This window comes from Uranotaenia lowii, chromosome 2 (assembly GCF_029784155.1).
Source record: "Uranotaenia lowii strain MFRU-FL chromosome 2, ASM2978415v1, whole genome shotgun sequence".
Taxonomy (NCBI): domain Eukaryota; kingdom Metazoa; phylum Arthropoda; class Insecta; order Diptera; family Culicidae; genus Uranotaenia; species Uranotaenia lowii.
Genome location: NC_073692.1, coordinates 292,587,787 through 292,608,017, shown reverse-complemented (window position 1 = coordinate 292,608,017; position 20,231 = coordinate 292,587,787). Strand labels below are relative to the sequence as shown.

Sequence of the window (20,231 nt, the reverse complement as noted above, 5' to 3'; positions counted from 1 at the left end):
ATTTTGATATATTTAGAAACTAGAATAAATTACTCACACCCACTTTCATCTTCAAAAAGTTTAGATCTCGTGAAAACTTTTTTCAAACTTTTTTTTGCTCTCAGGGTTAGAAAAAAACATTTTTACTCAATCAACTTCAACTTGAATTGAACTGAAATTAACAGATTTTTTTTTAAATATTTTAGTGGGCTTTGGGTATAAACCAATTATGGTGATCGCTTGATTTTTGAAACGGGTAATAAAATTGCTTACGTTGCAAAATAATTTCATTTTAATTCGAATAATGCTACTGAACATGTAAGAAACCACTAATTTTTTGGCTGTTGAAAAACAAAGTTTCAAACTGCAAACTAATTGCATTACGATTTAGCATATTTATATCAAACATGGGGCATCTATTTATAAATCATCGTTTTGCCAGTTTTTTTGCTAATTTCTCATAAATTAATGACAAAAAAATTATTAACATACCATCGGGTTAATCTTTGCTTGCCAGATTGATGTATGAAGCAAAAATTGAAAATTATCATCACTCAACTTGAGTTTTTCATTGGGTTGTAATGTGCAAGAAACGTGGATGAAATGGGTTTTTTTTAAAGATTTTCGTCTCACCACGCCGGAACGCATTCCTAAATTTTAACATTGAATATTCGGACAGGAACGGATGAAAGCGATTGAATGTGGCAAGCTTAGCCTATTCCATTAATTTTCTTCAACATTTTTGTTAAAACAAGACTTAACAAAAAAATTACCACAAGTTTTCCCGATAAATGGGTTTAAGTCAGTGTCGCCAACCCTAAGCTAACGGATTTAAAATTATCTTCGAATGTATCTGAATTAAAATCATAAATTTGTTTTTTTTTAATAAAAACGTGTTGGACATTTTTGTGAAATACAGTCGAACCTGGATAAGAGAGAACTGGATAATCGAAAAACCTCTAGAAGTGAGAGAAATCGCCAGGTCCCATGATTTTATTTCTCCCAAAAGCTCTATAAGCGAGCGTTTTTCCCTGCCTTGTGAAATTTAAGAAAACAACGTTTCCATGGCATCGTGGAGCGAAGGAAAATTGAGAATTAGTCAATAAACGTTTTGGGTAATTATTAATATTGAATGGATATTTTATTTTCAGATACACAGGGTATATTGAATTTGATTGTGTTTTGTAAATTTCTTGAGCAACATTAGCATTTATGTGCTTCGAAACCTCTTAAGGAGGAATCCTGAATGGGGGAGAAAACTCTTTATGCAAGAAAAAAGTCGGTCTCCTGGACTCTCGCTAACCCAGGTGTACTGTACCAATTTGCGAGGAATATTTTCTATTTGGATTATTTCCTAGAGTCCAACAATATGCAATCCACAATTTTATAAAACCCACTTATAGTAGACTTTCAGAAAATTTCGAACTGAAATAATTTATAAAAATTGGCTTAATAGTTTTACCTCTTCAAATAAAATAATGATCGGAATCCGATTGATCCTGACCAGGTAATTAATCTTTTTTGTTGTGCTCATTTGTAGACTTAGCAAGATGGTAGAGTGGATGAAATATCAAAATTCAAGTTGACTTCGAATCCATTTCCATTACACAGTGGTCCACAACGCGAATCCAGTGAGACAAAATTTACAACGAAGAAACCATAATATTAATAATGTGCTTTAACTGTACAGTATCAGATATAAGGACGTGTCATTTTTCCATGATATCGACACACTAACCTTTTCAATTGTGAAGAAAGAGTAAAATTGTCTTGCACAAAATTGCAACCAATACCTATTAAAACTACTTTATCCAAGACATCAAAATTATATAACGATTAGGAAGCACGCAATGATTTTTTCAATGTTGAAAGGTTAGAGCGTGTCTAACAAAACACTGCTCTAAGTCTATTGATTGAATTTAAACATTAGTGGTGTCTTCTTAAAACTTTTAACAAATCAAAAAAAAATGCGCACTTTTTTTACTTTGACAACAAATGTCTATCTTGAAGCATTCGTTAGTTAAAAGGCTTTTGCTATCAAAAAGATGTACATATTTTTCAAACAGCCATAGCTCAGATTGAGAAAAAAACCAAAAAAAAAATAAAAAGGACAGCGTTGTGTAGTACGAATAACAATTTATTATTCCTGGACCTATCACAGAGACTTAGTTTCTTTCACTCGAGAAAAAAAATCCAATGTTTGTCAATACAAAATAACACATACAACTACTCTACGAAGTAGAATCTTCTCATTTTTCGTGGAAAAGTCACATTTTCATCGTACAATTACCTAGTACCTAGTAGTAGTCAATTTTTTGTTAATTTTGTACGGGAGCCAAATTGAAACTTCCACCTCAAAGAATGTAACTAGATAATCGAAATCTAACCCCTAATTCACATTTAATCCCACGAAGAGACTTTTAACTGAATTAAACTATTTAAATATGAAGGTACAAGCACACGGTCTCATGCAAAATTAGGGCCATATTATACTACGGAAAGGGGTTGCGCAACAAACCTGTAACAGTTTTCATGAATAATTTTGATTTATATCAACCGATTCTTCTTTGAATTTTTATGTTCTAATGCTTTTTTTTTTTATAAATTACTTTATTTGAAACGGCTCATACCTTTGAGTTTTAAGGAGCCAAACTCGTTTTTGTGTTTATAACAATTGATTACTTAGGTCTAGCACTTTTTGTTTCAAGAGGAGAAAAAGATAGAAAGGGAAATAGGAAATTGAAAAGAATTATAGACGGAGATCGATAGCTTTTAGAAAAAGATAAATTTCGAACATGTAGTCCAAATCTAGCACAGCTAACACATCCCTCACTGGAACATAGGGTGGTTTTCCTCGGGCCCGAAGGGAGTCTATCAAATTCGTTCTAGCGACAAGATGGACCTCGCACGACCAAACAATATGCTCGATGTCGTGGTAACCTTGGCCACAGCCACACAAATTGCTGCCAGCAATATTTAAACGATAGAGTACCGCATCCATGGAATAATGATTGGACATGAGACGGGAGAATATACGAATAAAATCCCGACTCAGGTCCAATCTATTAAACCAGGGTTTGAGGCTTACCTTTGGAATAATCGAGTGGAGCCACCGACCCATATCATCCTCTTTCCATTTGCGCTGCCAGTTGACAACAGAGTTCCTTCGTGCCAAGAAGTAAAATTCGTCGAAGACGATTTCACGGTGATACGTGTCGCCTTCTGTCGCCCCCACTTTTGCCAGAGAGTCTGCCCTCTCATTACCCATTATCGAGCAATGTGAGGGGACCCAAACAAAGGTGATGGCAAAGCAACGTTTTGATAAAGCACTCAGAATATCTCGTATCTTCCCGAGGAAATACGGCGAGTGCTTTCCCGATCTTATTGAACGGATTGCTTCAACAGAACTAAGACTGTCCGTTACAATATAGTAGTGTTCTGTTGGCCGTGATGCGACGCTTTCCAACGCCCAAAAAATGGCTGCTAACTCTGCAATGTATACAGAACATGGTGACTGGAGATTATATGAGGCGCTAGCTATTTCGTTGAAAACTCCAAATCCCGTTGATTCCTCTATTAGAGACCCATCGGTAAAGTACATTTTATCAGCATCGACGTGTCTATATTTAGCATCGAAAATTCTTGGAATCAAAAGTGGACGATGCGATTCCGGGATTCCACGAATTTCTTGCTGCATAGACAAATCAAACTGGACAGAAGAGGTGTCGTAGTCATGGATGAAAACACGAGTTGGAGAGTACGAAGAAGGATTAAACTGCATGGACATAAAGACATGATATATAGACATAAATCTTATTTGAAGATTTTGCTCAAGCAGCCTTTCAAAATTTACGATCACCAATGGGTTCATGACCTCACACCTGATGAGGAACCGGAGAGATAATAAATTAAATCGATCTTTCAGTGGGAGTATGCCTGCTAAAACTTCAAGACTCATGTTATGCGTTGAGGGCATACAGCCCAACGCTATGCGGAGACAACGATATTGGATACGCTCGAGTTTGATGAGGTGAGTTTTAGCAGCTGACTGGAAACAGAAGCTACCATACTCCATCACTGAAAGAATAGTTGTTCGATACAATTTTAAAAGATCTTCTGGATGGGCTCCCCACCAGGTGCCAGTGATTGATCGGAGAAAATTGATTCTTTGTTGGCATTTTCCTTTCAGATACTCAATGTGGGCTCTCCAGGTACACTTGGAATCAAACCAAACCCCAAGATACTTGAAACACCTCGATTGAGTGATCGTTCTGCCTAGGAGTTGAAGCTTAGGTTGAGCAGGTCTATGTTTCTTAGAGAAAACCACCATCTCCGTTTTCTGAGGGGAAAACTCAATCCCAAGCCCTAAAGCCCAGGAAGACAATCTGTCTAAAGTATCTTGTAAAGGTCTGTGCAGATGAGACTCGGAAGATCCTGTGACAGACACCACGCCGTCATCTGCAAGTTGCCTTAGAGTGCAGCCTTCAGAGAGACAACTGTCGATGTCACTTACGTAAAAGTTGTACAAAAGTGGACTTAAACATGAACCCTGCGGGAGGCCCATGTAAGAGGTTCTTCTAATTGCAATATCTCCGTGAGCAAAGTTCAGATGTTTCTCACAAAGCAAGCTGTATAAGATGTTGTTCAAGAGAGGAGGCAGACCCCGGGAGTGCAACTTGTCTGACAACACCTCTATTGAAACTGCATCAAAAGCTCCCTTTAAGTCCAGAAACACTGAAGCCATTTGCTCACGTTTTGCGTACGCCATTTGTATCTCTGACGACAGCAAAGCAAGACAATCGTTTGTCCCTCTGCCCCTTCGAAACCCAAATTGAGTATCTGAAAGGAGACCATTTGTTTCAACCCATTTATCCAAACGAAACAAAATCATTTTCTCCATCAATTTGCGTATACAAGACAACATCGCTATTGGACGGTACGAATTCGCATCGGACGCTGGTTTTCCGGGCTTTTGGATAGCGATAACTCTCACTTGTCTCCACTCTTGGGGAACAATGTTATGCTCCAAGAATTGATTAAATAAATTTAACAAGCGAAATTTGGCAGCGTCCGGAAGGTTTTTCAACAAGTTAAATTTGATTTTATCAATACCCGGAGCTGAATTGTTGCAAGAGAGGAGGGCAAGTGAGAATTCGACCATCGAAAAGCTGGAATCCATACCACACCTATCTGGAGGCACATCCCGTATTATTTTTTGTACAGGCGTAGAGTCTGGACAGACTTTCCGTGCGAAGTTAAATATCCATCTATGTGAATATTCCTCACTTTCATTCGTAGATGATCGATTACGCATGCTGCGTGCCACTCTCCACAAGGTACTCAAGGATGTTTCTCGTGATAAGCCACCCACAAAATTCCTCCAGTACGCCTTTTTCTTCCCCTTGATCAATTTTTTAAACTTATTTTCAAGGGAAACATATACTTCAAAAAGGGCGAGAGATCCATATTTCCGAAAATCTTTGAATGCTTTTGATTTGTCCTTATAAAGCTTGGAACACTGCTGGTCCCACCATGGGTTTGGAGGCCTTCGAGGAACTGATGAGTCTGGGATGGGTTTTGTTTGAGCACGAAGTGCACTTTCATGTATTAATCGTGAAAGAAAGTGGTACTCCTCGGTAGGAGGTAAAACATTCGTAGAACCGATAGCTGATGTTATTTCGTCCGTGTACTTTTTCCAGTCGATGTGTCTTGTAAGGTCATATGTCATATTTATTGTGTTTGAAGAGCTGACCCCATTGGTGATTGTAATTTTGATAGGCAAATGATCACTACCATTGGGATCAGGGATTACCTTCCACTGGCAATCCAATGATAGTGAATTTGAGCAGAGTGAGAGGTCAATTGCACTGTGTCTTGCAGGTGGTTTAGGTATTCGTGTTTTTTCTCCCGTGTTCAAAACTGTTAAATTGAAACTATCACAAATGTCATAGATAAGAGTAGAACGACTATCGTCAATTTGTTCTCCCCAGACAGTTCCATGCGAATTGAAATCGCCCAGGATTAACCTTGGCTCAGGGAGCACTGAGCACAGGTCCTCTAGGTGATTTCGATCCACTGCAACTCTCTGAGGCCAGTACAAACTGACAACACATAAGTCCTTACCTCTTATAGTTGTATGACACGCAACAGCTTCAATTCCGCCTGATAATGGAAGGTGGATTCTGTAAAAGGAGTGGCGCTTATTGATCCCCAAAAGCACCCCTCCATAAGAATCGTAACGATCCAGACGGATAACATTAAAATCGTGGAATGAAATGTTCGATTGAGAAGAAAGCCAAGTTTCGGACAACGCAAAAATGTCACAATTTATTTCATGAAGAAGATGTTTGAACGGATCCATTTTCGGAATTAGACTACGACAATTCCACTGTAGAACAGTGATATCTCCGACCTCTCGGCGTAAATTAGCCATCGAGAGAGATAAACACTGAAAGAAGGGGCCAGGTTTGCATCAATTGCTTCAAAAATGTCTTTGCCAAGGGGAGCATTGCGAAAACAATGTCTCTTATGGATTCAGATACGTTGAAAAACGATAATATTCCATTTACTATATCAGTTAGCTTGAAAATTCCCGCTTGGGAGGTTGGTTCTCCCGAAACTACGTTGGATATTGGAGACTTCGAAGATCCTGCCACTTCTGGTTTACTCTGGGGTACAAATTTCATGGGGAATCCAGGAGGGCCTGTTTTGGCATTTCTCGAACTTGATGGTTTTTGTCTATTATTTATTGTAGAGCTAACTGAGGGTATTTTTTCCGGAACTTTGGGGGTTTTAGGAGCAGGTTTTGCCCGTTTCCGGGAGTTTCCAACGAAGATAACTGGTCTATCCTGATCAGTGGAATCAGTGTCTTCACTGTCAACTGACAGCACTGAGAAGATGTTACTGCATTGGGGTTGGGTCGGAGGCGCCGCGCTCTTTAAAATTGCGGCATAGGAACGTTTTGACCGTTCCTTCAAAGAGCGCCTTTGTTTATCCCAGCGGCTCTTGAATGCCTCGCACAGGGAGATATCATGGGGTGAGCCCCCGCAATAGACACATTTCTGCTCTATTGCTGAGCACGCTCCTTCCCCATGAGTCTCCCCACAGTTGGGACAACGCGTCTTGTTGTAGCAGTGGGACGCTGTGTGTCCCAATTTTATGCAATTTTTACATTGCATCGGTCGAGGCACAAAGAGCCGCACAGGAAGCCTCAAAACTCCGTCAATCAAGACGTAGTTAGGGAGGGCGGTACCTGCGAAGGTAACACGAAATGAGGCTGAAGGAGTGTACCTTTTATCTCCATTAACGACGGTGGTAGTTCTGAGTTGGCGACAATCCAAGATTTCAACCGAAGTCGAATCAAGGCTCTTGAACTTACCAACGCCGTTGGATTTAATGTACTCCTCCTTGAGACTCATCTCTGTGATCACGCCCTCGATCTCTACGTCTCGAGAGGGGATGTAAACACGGTACTCAAGGTTAATGAAATTGCTGGCTACAATTTCATTTGCGGCTTTCCGGTCAGCCACAACAACGCGCAGCTTGTTCGGACGTACTTTAGTAATACTAGATACAGAGGGCCACCTCGCCAGATCTTTGGTGATCTGTACCACATTTAGTTGCTTACCATTTACTTTGGGCCGGATGAAAACCACCCAAGGTCCAGTGAGAGATGAGCCCTCTGTGTATTTTCGGAGCCGGGTTGTTCCACTCTTAACCGAGGGCGATGAAGAATTACCACCCACCTGAGAATGGATCGCATTTGAGGGACCAGCATCATCTGTATCCTCCAAATGCTCTTCATTCTCGTAGGTTGAATTCTCATCGTCCTCGGTTGAGGCGTTTAACCCCCCGCCTTCGTCCATTTTTATCAACGGAGACACTAGTGTCTTCCGTTTTCAAAATTTGAACGAAGCACTGAAAATTCAAAATATAATAGTGAAAATGATAGGGTAGGAAAAGAGAAAAAAAAAGAAGTTACAAACTTGTTTCTTAATTCGAAAACGACGATTTCCTTCAGTGTCTGCGATGGTCCAAATATCTAACGTCAACAATGGCCGACCGCCACGTGGTTTTCTTTCGATCGGATGTCCGTCCGTCCGTACTGCCTGTCCGCCTTGATCAGGACGTAGATGGTCAACAATTGTGGTCACCAGGATGAGTTGGTTCCCCGACAACGGCAATCAAAGTCCGAATTATTCGGGCTTCCAATAAGATCCAACCGGCGCTGCGGGAGATTTTATTCGGATGTATCCGGCTGCTGGTAAGGAATAATCCTTTTCCAATCGGTGTAATATTGCACCCACGGTTTTATTGTAGTCGCACTTCAAAAATAAACTTTGAAACCACTCTTTCGACGAAATTGTTTTTTTTTTTCACTAGCAGCGATAAAAACGCGACCGCCTTCGGCGAGTGATGCCAAACCAATGTTCTAATGCTTTAATTATGACAATATTTCATCTTAAAAACGCATTTTGATTAAAGTTATCATAAAACAGTTAGATATAACTCATTTTAGTGGTTTGTGCCAACGTAAGAACTTTTAACTACACACCACTTTTAACTACCAAAAAGAAGAAACTGTTATTGGATATCCAATTCCTAACAAAGTGCAGAAGAAGGGGTTTGGTTCCAAAATTTATAAGCATAAAAGCATCGACACATAGTCGAGCAAGTGATATAGCCACCAAAAGTGCACAAAAAATATGGTTGGCTGAAGAAATTAAATCCAAACATCAATCATTATCAATTGTTGAAGAGCAGCTTCACTTGAAGCTATTGAGAAAAGAAGAATTCCACACAGCTGCCGAGTGCATAGTGCTGCAGTGCGCCGCGAAGAAAAAGATGTGTTGGCAGACGGCGCTTAATGGTTTAAACGGCAATCTGTGCAAACGTACAATTGCTACAAAACAAAAGCACCGCAAAAAATTGGCTTCTCTTGCGAACGGCCAGCCAACAAAGAAGAATACGGGGGTACCAAAAACTATTGAGAAATTTGTAGTGAATCTGTCGTCAATTCAATTGACGGAAGATGAGAATGCCATGCTAAATAAAGGGTTGAATTTTGCCGTGGCCCAAGAAAGTGCCCCAGTGGCCGAGATAGTGAACAATATCGAAAGCGCTATACAGTTTAGGAATTTTCCCTCCAAAGCTGCCCTGCGCCACGATATTGAGAATTCTATTCTCAAAGCCGCAAAAAGGAAAAAGTGTCGCTCAAAACGGGGGATAGGCAGTCCTGAAAAAGTTATTGCTCAGCTGAAAAAACATGAAGTTGTTTTTACGCGGGAGGATAAAGGTAATGCCGTAGTAATTTTGGATCGACAAGATTACGACAATAAGGTTCGGGACATGATTTCTACAGGGCCGTACGAAGAATGCATGTACAAAAATGGTAAGCCAAAAGACCCTCTCAATTCGTTGATCGAGGAGGCTAACAACGCAAGGCAAAAAGTAGCCCTTTTAATGGGTGAACAAAAATTAGAAAGAAAATTTCTAGTCCCGAACCCAAAAGTAGCCTCCTTGTATTGCCTCCCAAAAATACACAAAAACCCGATTGCGATGAGGCCTATTTCTTCGAATATTTGCACTCCAACTGAAAAAATGGCAGCATGGCTGGTCGAGGAAATGAGAAAATACCCGATCAAACACGGAAAAAGTGTCAAAAATTCGGTGGAGCTAGTGGAAAAATTGGAAAATTTCAAAGTGCGTCGAGGTGAGATTTTGGTTTCGTTTGACGTCTCCGCACTTTTTCCTAGCGTCCCCATTCCTGACGCCTTACGCAGCCTTCGGAGACATTTGGAAAAACGCAGAGCACCACCAAATTGTATAGAAGCGTACGTGACCATAGCTGAGGTATGTATGAACCAAAACTATTTCATATTCCGGGGGAGATTCTTCAAGCAAACCTTTGGCCTCAGTATGGGAAGCAAACTTTCCCCTTTGCTCGCCGAGCTGTTCATGAGCGATTTTGAAGGCGATCTCGAAAAAAGGGAAAAACTTTTCCCCCGAGTTTGGTGGCGCTACGTCGACGATATCTTCGCCACAGTTAAAGAACGATATCTCCCACAAACTCTTGAGCTCTTGAATAGCCAACACAGCTCGATCAATTTCACCGTCGAAAAAGAAGTGGATGGAAAACTCCCTTTTCTCGACCTGCTCATCTCCAGAAAAGATGATAGCACGGTGAAATTTGGAATCTACCGAAAACCGACATCAACCGATCGCTACATAACGGTAGATTCAAATCATTTTGGTGCACAAAAACAAGCTGCGTTTCATTCAATGGCACACCGTTTGTTCAACATACCGATGGAAAACAGTGAGTTTGAAAGCGAAAAAGAAAGGATTTTATTGGCGGCCAATCTGAACGGTTATGACGAAAAATTCGTGTATAAAATCCTACGCAAACACGAAAGAAAAAGGTTCCGAAGTAATGCCACCACTTTCAAACCAGAAAAGGAAGAATCCCAAAGGGTCAGTTTGCCGTTCCACCCACCACTGACCAATGGCATTCGGAAGATCCTCTCCAACCACGGTTTGAAAGTGGCTTACAAAAGTTCCAACACCCTAAAAGATTGTTTGGTTTCACTAAAGGATAAGGTGCCTACGGAGGAAAGATCTGGTATCTACGAGATACCTTGCGAGGCCTGCCCGGCGGTCTATATTGGCCAAACAAGGCGCAAATTTAAAACACGGATAAAGGAGCATAAAAACGCCGTAGAAAACAACAGATCCAACGAATCCAGTGTAGCCGCCCATGCATCAGAATTCAACCATTCCATAGATTGGGAAAAGGTGAAATTCAAAAAATGTGTTCGAAAAGCGTCACATTTAAATGCCTGGGAATCGATGTACATCACGACTTCAGAGAGGCCTTTAATGAACGAGGATGACGCGCCTATCATTTCGCCGCTTTTCAACTTGGCAAACAAAAATGTATAAAAACCAACCCCTCTTCGACAAATACTACGTGATAGTATGATGCTGTGTTAGTGTTTTTCTTCTGCGGAATCAGTCGGACATCGTCCTGTAGATGGGCAACATCGAGCCCGAAACCGGTCGACAAAAAGGTAATTTTAGTTCCGTTTTTTCCGTTAGTAAGAACGTTAAGTGTCGTGTCCTGTAATACGTCGTGTGTTATTTGTGTAGTTAGATATAACTAACTTTTAAAAGATCAAAGGCTTTTGAATTTATCATTTGTTTTTCCTTTCCGTTGCAATTAAATATTTAAAAGATTCAGAAACACATTTCAACGCATCTACGTATAACATTTTCCTAGTATAAGATTTTTCTAAATAATATTCACATGATCACACATGAAAATTTCGAATAAAATTGATATGCGCAGTGTTGCAAACCATATCTGCTTATATGGGCCTTTTAAGATTCAATGCTCTAATTTTTTGGGAATAAATGGATCGATTTCATCACCAATTTACACTATTTGTTGAGTTTTTAAACATGTATAGTGAACTGAGCATTAATTTCAATATTATACATTGGGTTATTTCATGTAGCTGATCATAACATTTCGTGAAGTCACAAAGCTTTGCATTGCTTTGCCGTGCTTTTAGAAAAAAAAAACGGCGCACTGTGACCTCACGAAACTGAATCGCTCTAAAATAAATTTTAGTCAACATTTGAAAAAATCTAAAACAGCGAAGTTTTGGTTGTAATGAATCAAAACTTTTCTGAAATTTTCATAACATTTGATCGAATAGAAGAGCAGAAAAATGCGGTTTTACTTATATTTTGATAACTATTTGTTCAATAATAATACTTTTAATTTCAAATTGTAGCGAATTAAATTCTGAACTTAGAGGTATATATTTTTTTCAATGTGCGATATGTTTTAACTGTAAAATTTACATACAATATAAAACAAACAATTTTGCAAACGTTGTGACGTCACGCTGGAATGGGTCATACATAGATGAAACTTTGAAAATAGATAGCTTATTTTTGAACTTGATACTTTTTTGAGTAAACTGTAATTTTTAAAACTCTTCACGAATGTAAAGTTTACTCAAAAGATCCACATAAAATTAAGTGTTACATAAATCTTTTTGCCGGCTAACGACATTTAACCAGACGGTTTATCGATTGTTCTTTGAAAAGCAGTAAACCTTTAGCAAAGAATCGTTTCGCATTTACTTTCATTCATCGTTCGATAGAACCTTTGTCCCATTAATAATTTGTAGCACACATATGGTGGGGTATCAAATGTCCCACGGAAATTTGCATATTATTTTCTCATTCATTCATTCTTCATCTTTATTGGCCAATAAAATTATTGAATAAGCTCCGGTCCCAGTGCAAATAACATAAATTAGTTGCAGTTGAAGCCGAGAACCCAGACTGTAAATGAAACAGATTTAAAAGAAAGAAATGTGTGAAGAAAAAATAAATCCAAAAGGTTAAGCCGAACTGTGTGAGTTGCACAGTTTGCCACGTTTTCTAACTCCAATCGTTAAGTAGCTAACGCCCAAGAATGAAATGCATTCTGCCATGCTGTTTTTTTTTCTCTCAACCGATTTTAAGTAGAGTGCATCGTCCGACCGATCAGACCGGCTAATGCCATTATCGATCGACCATTAAAATGTGAGCTGTGAACAAAGACGCGATAAACTAGTGGGAAAAAGTTCTCACGATGATTCTTTCGACTCATAAATTTCAGCCTCAACACTACAACTAGGTACTGGAGCAAAGCGATTAGTTTATTTGCCAAAGCTTATCGATGTTGAGTCATCCCCGTGTTCAGAAAAAAAATCTCACCGAGCTCAGTTAGAATCAGAACAGACAGTAATTGTGGGTACCTTCTACCTCCTACTAAGTCGCTGATGCGGTTGCCACAAAGGTCTCAGGTTTTGTTTGCTTAAACCCTCTCTAAATTATAGCGGCCGAATGGACAGCCGGCAAGCATGTTGTGTTTGATGCAATCATCCACCCCCACTTGATGAGGGAGGGTTTCATTTCTATTTAGTGCATGTGCGCAATGCCGCCGCCAATCGACCGAGCTTAAGGTTGAAACAATCGCGAGAACATACTTTTGATGGAATATCTCGGTTGCATGACTTAGCCGGGCCGTAGCTTAGCTGGTGTGAATTCTGAGAGGCTTAATAGAAATCGACAAACCCGCTTGAATGGACTTTCAATTGGTGGTTGTTTGAAGAATGGAGTTTTTATCTTAAGAATTGATATTTAGAAAATATAAACGTAAGGTTTACTGTGCATTACTTACATCTGGCATGGCGACGCTGTAACCGAAAAGTATTGTCCATGATGCCGCCAGGTATACGCCAAGAAGCGTCATCTTGGCCGGGTGGGGCTGAAAATAAAGGAAAAAAAATATTGTTATTTCATTTGCCTACCAAAAAGTAGTAAAAATTAAACAATGTTGGTAATTTCAATTATAAAAAAGTCCATAAATATGAATTGACTTATCCATATGAATTCATCAACATAAAACCTAGGCATAACTTTGCAGTACTGAGATTTCCGTAGTGGTATTTTGAATAAAGATTCCCGTTTAGCTAATGGTATACATTATTAGACTAAGTCGATTTGGGGTAATTTTTGAATTTATCAAACCCTAGGATCTTAAAAGCTTCGTTTTGGTCCAAAACTCATGCATGTTTTTTTGCAGAATTTTTAAGTAATGTTTACATGAGTAAATTTGAACTTTTAGGTTTGTATGGGAAAATTGAATATTTTGTACTAAAAAATCAACATCATTTTTGTTTCTTCTAGGGAACCGAGCCTGCTAATGGTTTTTGTGTCACACAGCCTTGAACTATTAAAATTGTAGGAAGAGAAGAGAAAAATCAAATTATTTCCATTCCAAATGTGGATAGCACACGATCGTTTTTTTTTAATTCAATTTTGATACAGAGGGCAATGCAAAAAAAATGTTCAAAGATCCATTCAAATCAGTCGTTTGGGTTTTTTTTATAACTCAAAACAAGATAAAAGCTAGAATTTTTTTCAATTTTATTAATGACCCTGAGTGTTCATTCGGGAAAAGCTACTTGCTATTGAAAAATGTAACTTTTTGTTCCTGTTTGATGATGTAAAACCTATCATATGATTCTAGATCAAATAAAAATTGATGTAAAAAGACATTTCTATTAAATTTTGACGAATAAAATTTTGTAGGAAAGCAAAAGAGCTGATAAATTTGGTAAAACTAAAAGCACAGACAAACAGACAGGACACTCCCATTCCGTTCTCCGAGAAACCATGACCTTAAACCAGAGAGCTAGACAATATCGCCACCAGATTGCGCAACTCCATCTTGAAAAAAAATTTCACTTTTCTTCATGGTGGCCGTTTGTATTTGTTTATTTTTCCCTGACAACCAGACACTTTTTCTTATAAAATGCATGTGAATAAGTTGAAGAATGTTGTATAGAGCTGTAGTTTCTGCAGAATTTCCTGGTCACAAAAGTGTGAGTACATTTATATTCTATTTCTCTCGGAGAAATTACACCATTTTTTAAATATTTCATCCAGGAATCATATGAAGAGTTGAAACGCTCTACAGTGCTCTTATGAGAGGAAAACACAAGCTCACCTTTTGGAATCTCCTTCTCGTAATAAATTGAACAGAAGCAGCTTTCGAGAGTGGAAATAAAGTGCATAGGAAAATCTGGCTGGTGGCTTCAACCAACTGATTTTGGGACGGATGATAAGTAAATCAGTAGGAATCTCCCGCCAAAAATGTAACTATTCGTTCATGTACAAAAGTGTGCTGAAATTTAAATAATAAAGACAATTGATCGAGAAGTTTTGATGAAATAACAGTTTTTTTAACGGTATGTCTTAAAATAACAATATTAATTTTTAAATCCCTTGATTTTTATAATTTATTGGGGAAACGGCAAATTACATAAATCAACAGATATTGTTTTGGAAATAGCATTCGGTCAGTTGGTTTACCAGAATCGAATAAAAGCAAGTAAACATTTTGAGGTAAATAGTTTGAAAAAGCTCGCTTAGTGACAATACATTACAAGGTGTTGAGGTTTAGACCGTTGAACCGTTGATACTCTTTTTTGTTTTGAGAAAATGGCGGATGTTGTTGATAAAAAAAATTGAATCCACGGATTTGTACTTAAATTATTCTTATTAAATGCTTTTGTAAAAAAAATGATGCATTTACATAAACTCACTATAAAATCACGAATTAAGAGACCAATGTGCTTATTTTCAGAAACTTCAACTTTAACGTTTTCGGGAATTAAGTTTATTTTTCGATTTGCTGCTGCCGTTAATGAAAATTTCATTCAAAATTAGAGCACCAAACGGAAAACCTAACTGAGGAAAGAAATCAAACTGTTGAAAAGACTGCTTTCGCACTTAGTCTTATGAAAAAAATTAAGTAAACTATCTTATCTTCGGATTGATTTATTTTAATTGGCCAAATTTCATAAGAAAAAATAAAAATTAAAATGCACGGCTTAGTACAAACAGCAAAATTTTTGTTTGCACTTTTTTCGGCATCATAATATTTATTTATTTATTTATGTCTGTTTGTCTTTGCTAAAAGTATATGTAGACCGTGGATCCAATTTTTTCAAACAATTTTTTTTCTAAGCAGCCCAAGTGAGGGAAACTAGTTAAAAAAATCCAAATCATTTAAACCTAACTTCTTTGTCAAACATTAAAATATATTTATATCGTTGTAATTATGAGTTTTTTAAATTTGAAATTTTTGATACTATGTTATGCGCAAAAACGCAAATCGTTAATTTTTACAGATTCCCTGCACTTCTGTGAAAGATAAACAAACAGGAAAATCCACTAAAACATGTCAGCCAGACATCGGATTGCCACCTGATCCGATTAAGTGTCCGTTGGCTACAAGACAGACGTCAGTGGAAAATTTTTACCCGAGGGAAAATTCGTTTTTCTAGTGGTCCCGTTAAAAGTTTCACAAAAATTAAATTTGAATCAAAAAATTATGTAATGAGAATTCTGCATTGCAATATTAACCTCAATATCCATCATCTGTATAAATTTTGATATCATGGAACATAATACTATCTTTAACTTGAACAGCTCATGGAACTAAGCTAATAATTTTGAATGTAAGATTTAAATTCATAGTCATAATGGTGAAATGAAATTCAACATTCGAATTTTAAGCATGGATAAATCATATGAAAATTTCAAAAATTTCAATTTTATATTTATGAAAATGGCGCATGGTCATAATCAAGTACAAGGAACATTAAATTTAATCATACTGAACTGAAATCTAAATGTGATTTTGATCAGTGTTGAATAAAAATTTTCGATATTGTTAATAAATCTAAAATTAGACCCCAAATTTGTGAATTTAGTTTGTATTTCCTTTTCAAACCGATTGATGGAATTAGCTGAGTTAGTTTGAAATTTAAAGAAGACACTCAGAGACAAACTGGTGTAAGTGACAATATGGGTAAATTTGAGTATATAATGCCAAGATATGCATCATATTTATAATTAATTTTGGTACAATTTTTAGAGTTTTCGGGGTTGAATGAGGGTACTTGATCCCTGAGGATACTTGATTCCTCAGCTTATCTCGAATCTGGAATGTCTTACATAGATCAAATGCTAAAGAAAAATTTGCAAAATTGAACAAAACAAAAAAAAAGTTATCTCAAAAAATTTAAAAAAAAAATGTCTAAAAAAATATTTCTACCAATAAAACAATTGTTAGAGTAAAATATGAACTTCTTATTGTCATATTTTCAAAGCAATAGTGAACTCTCATTTTTTAAAGTTTTCCAAAATGTATGTTGTAAGTTCACTTGATCTCTCGAGTCCAAAAAGATATACATATCTTTCTTCTGAATGGATGTTAATCATTGCTTAGCATGAAATTATTGAAAAAAAGTATTCATCGGATGACTCATATTTATCTAATGATTTTCATGATAAAAAGGATTGAGTCCTTTTATCTGAAAATTTGAAGAATGCGCCTTCAAGTATGCAGAATTAGAATTCTTTTTGTCTAACACTTATAAACTGTGAAATGAAAACAAAAATGGCCAAAATGAAACTTTGATCTTTAGATTTTGCTTGATGTTTTCTAAAACCTAGGGAACCCTGATAAAAGGATCAAGCCTCGTATAATAAAAGGTCAAACCTTCTACAAACTTTTGAAATATCACAATTTTTTGGTCCTACAAATATGCTTCTATCTCATCTACGGGTTCAGAAAATGCAAAAGACGTTGATCTGCAAAATGTTTCCAAAAAGATATGATGAAAATAAGAAAAAAAGATCAAGCATCCCCATTCTTCCCCATTCTTCTTTGTTTGGACAAAAACATAAACTTTTTGAAAAACATATGGAAACTGCACAGGGCGAAAACTTTCCGTGTTTCCCGAAAAAAGTTTTTATGCACTTTAACCTCTTTTGGCTTCAAGCCACTGAAATATAAATAATGAAACAAACCAGAAAACTCTGCTTGAACTTCTAACCGATAGGGTTAGTTATTTTAAACAATCAAGCATCCAATTTCAGATTTTAAGTATAAATTTCATGTCATAAAGTTGATTTTTTATTGAATTTTTAACGACTCTAGTAACATCAAAATTTAGAAACCTTCTGAACATTTTTAACATTCTACTTATTCAGAAGATAATATAGTCAAATCTGGAAAAGAAAAACCTCTATAAGTAAAAGAAATCATCGGATTCCATGATTTTCTCATCCTTGAACCTCTATAATAGAAAGTCATTTTGCTAAAAGTATTAAAAAGTTCATGAGATGCCTGACTGCCTTGTTACTAACATTTTGCAAACAAAATTCCACCGGGTATATCCTGGCTATTTTGTTTAGAAAACGATCAAAACTCAGTCATTCGAATCAAAGAAAAAAAATCAATCCAAAATCAGGCCCATATCCGGCAAAAAAGACCCAAGCCCAGTACTTTTCAACAACCTCTTATTAATCTCTTCATAAATCTTTTCAACAAAAATCAAGAAGAAAATAATTTTCATCATTCATTTTTGCGCATCGAATCATAAAGCTTAGTTCTTTTAGAAATGGGACAGTTACGAATGCCTGTATCTCAAAAACTATTCGTTTGAACGAAATAGTTTCTATGAAGAAAATGAAGGTAATGTTATGATCTTTCATGAAAAAATTTGAAAAAAAATATTTACTGTTTTTTGTTAAGGAAATTTCTACTTTATTTTTGGTATCTCCCATTGGCCGGCGCACACTTTTCTCAGTCATGGTATTGATCAGTTTCTTCAACTTATACTTCGTAAAATCTATATTTTAGGTGGCTTCACCTTCCTTCTTCAATTTCTGATACTTTTCGGTCCAATACTTCTCTTTTAAAAGAAACTGGAAGCATTTCAGTGAATATACAGTTGTTTCGAAATGAACAAATTTGATTATTTTTGATCACATTTTTTAACGTTTTTTTTTTGTACCGGTTTAACAGCTTAAGAGCTTTGGAACTATCAAAAAATGGTTGTTTGAGGTTAGGTTTCAATGAGTCATCACTAGGCAACACTTTCAGCTTATCGGAGAAAATTGTTTTGGACATTTCAGCGATCTACCCTTAGTTTTTCGTTTATTGAAAATTAAAAAGGCTGGTATGAGACTTGACTTCCTTGATGACCCTTAACCGTTGTTGCCGATCATGTGCTTCACTCCAATACTTGATTTGAACTTTGTGGACATTATTGACAGTGTTTGCATACTTATCCACCACAAAAACTCAGTAATTCTTTGAATAATCAACGGTTTTGTCAGCTATCAATTTGATAATGACGAATTTTAAAGGAAACTGTGCAAAATTATTTTTTTCTTTTTCTCTTGCATCGTACATATCTCAAAAACGAGTAAATTTTAAATTTTGAAAAAAATAGGTCGAATAGTACTTTTTACAGGCAACAAAATGCTGTCAAAATTTTTAATATCCAATAACTAGTTAACGAGCTATTAGCAAATGAAAGTGTCCCATTTCTAAAAGAACTAAGCTTTATCAACAGATTTTTAGTCGTATTTTATCGCTCCGAAAAATCGTTAATGTTTATTTCAATAAAAATAAATCAATTCAGCTCGTTGTTTGATTTTGTATGTAAATGAATAAATCTGGGTTTTTAAGGAAATATGATAAGCTTTGCTTAACCAGCTATTAAATGCTAATAAAATTAGTTTTTAAAAACGAGGTATTTTTCCCCGGTTTTAACTAGATTAATGGGTGTTTTTTATTTTTTTTATCAGGATTATAAGTGTATTTTTTTCAAAATGCATATTTTTAAAAATTTTGAAAACTGTTCCGGATTTTTTTCTTGAACTATCATTGAACAAATGCCTTAACACTTAATGGATTTTAAGTAAGGTAGCTAGAATTTTTTTTAGCACCTATACGGGCAAGATAAATCCGGGCATTTGTTTTCGAAATTTTCGACTAAAAATCCAGGCAATATCCGGGCTAATTTCTTTAAAACCCCGGAATTACTCAACAAAAATCAAGGAAAAAAACTTGAAATATTTTTTTTCAACAAAACTTATCACTTCATTCAAATTCGTATTTAAGGCTTCCAAAACATCTTTCGAGATTGTTTTTTTGCAAATTTCTCATAAAATTTCGATTTCGACGCATAAATTAAAAAAAAAGTTAGACACAACTGTTTTTTCTCTGTTTGATTTGGCAAATATAGTGAATAAATCTTGGCAAAATCCGGGCTGTTTTTACGAAATCTGGGTTTCCGGGCTGGATTGGACTTTTCCCAAATTTTGAATTAAATATCCTGGCAAACCCGGATAAAACCGGGCAATCTGGCAAACTTTATTAAAAGATTTTGTTTAGAAATAAGCTCAGTTGGGAGAAAATCACATTATTTGCAGTACAGGCAAAAGGTTTTCTAATCGCAAAATCTGCAGTGTATTTGAATTCTGTGTACCGTACTAAATTTGCTCATGAAGGGCGTTGTGCTCAAATACTAAGCAAAATTGGGCGGTGGGTGAAAAAAATTTAAAATCACTGGTTGTGATATTTGCTTAGAAAAACATTGAGAAGGAGCATCATCTCTATGCAATTTATTGGATTTATTGAATTGATTTGAATATTATATGGCTATTTTGCATTTTCGAATCACATGTAGATATGCATCTATGTTAAGGTTGCCAAATAACAACACAACACAATTTGTTTTTTTTTTGTTTGATTAGACATATAAATTGAATAAATCCCGGCAAAATCTGGGCTTTTTTCAACGAAATCCGAGAAACCGGGCCGA

General features: G+C 36.6%; 1 protein-coding gene across 4 annotated transcripts in view; it reads right to left on the bottom strand.

The window, feature by feature from the left end:
- LOC129748797 (A disintegrin and metalloproteinase with thrombospondin motifs like) overlaps nt 1-20,231 on the bottom strand; it is a 633,996-nt gene that overhangs the window by 497,825 nt on the left and 115,940 nt on the right. For all 4 annotated transcript variants that reach the window (XM_055743549.1, XM_055743550.1, XM_055743551.1 and 1 more), the window contains exon 2: nt 13,220-13,306. In XM_055743549.1, coding sequence (XP_055599524.1) covers nt 13,220-13,291 — 72 coding nt within the window. In that variant the 5' untranslated portion in view covers nt 13,292-13,306. The remainder of the gene's footprint in view (nt 1-13,219; nt 13,307-20,231) is intronic.